General features: G+C 65.7%; 1 protein-coding gene across 1 annotated transcript in view; it reads left to right on the top strand.

Annotated features, from left to right (window-relative positions):
• Positions 1-212, top strand: part of TLX3 (T cell leukemia homeobox 3) — a 2143-nt gene extending 1931 nt beyond the window's left edge. Inside the window, 2 exon segments of the mRNA XM_006100961.3 lie at positions 30-46; positions 49-212. Coding sequence (XP_006101023.3) covers positions 30-46; positions 49-212 — 181 coding nt within the window.
• The last annotated feature ends 219 nt before the right edge of the window (positions 213-431 follow it).

Below are 431 nucleotides of genomic sequence, written 5' to 3'. Positions count from 1 at the left end.
CGTGCTGTTCCTTTCTCTCCCCCGTGCAGGTCGCAGACGGCGGAGGAGCGGAAGCGGAGCTGCAGCAGGCGATCCTGCTCATGCTTTCAGTACAGCCCGACACATTCCAAAAGAGCTCAACGACTTCATCCAGTCGGACCTCTCTGTCTGCACAACTCGTCGTTTCTTCGCCCTGCAGATACTGCAAGCCTGCGGAGGAGGACAGCCTCTAATTTCCCAGCGTCACCTTTCTGGTGTAAGCTCCCAGCGCTCACGCTCGCCGAAGATCTCACACCCCCTCGCATTGGGGCGCCTCAGGACGCCAGCCGGGCTGGGGGGGAACCGAGGCCGAGACGGGAAGGGGCCGCCAAGCTCGAGGAGGCTCCGGGGCGCAGCCGCAGCCTCACCGGCCGCGGAGGAGGGCTGGGCCCGGGCTCCGCGCGGCTGCACAA

The sequence above is a fragment of the Myotis lucifugus genome, unplaced genomic scaffold (genome assembly GCF_000147115.1).
Source record: "Myotis lucifugus unplaced genomic scaffold, Myoluc2.0 scaffold_333, whole genome shotgun sequence".
Lineage (NCBI taxonomy): Eukaryota > Metazoa > Chordata > Mammalia > Chiroptera > Vespertilionidae > Myotis > Myotis lucifugus.
The sequence above is the reverse complement of the archived record's forward strand: the minus strand, read 5'-3'. Positions and strand labels throughout refer to the sequence as shown.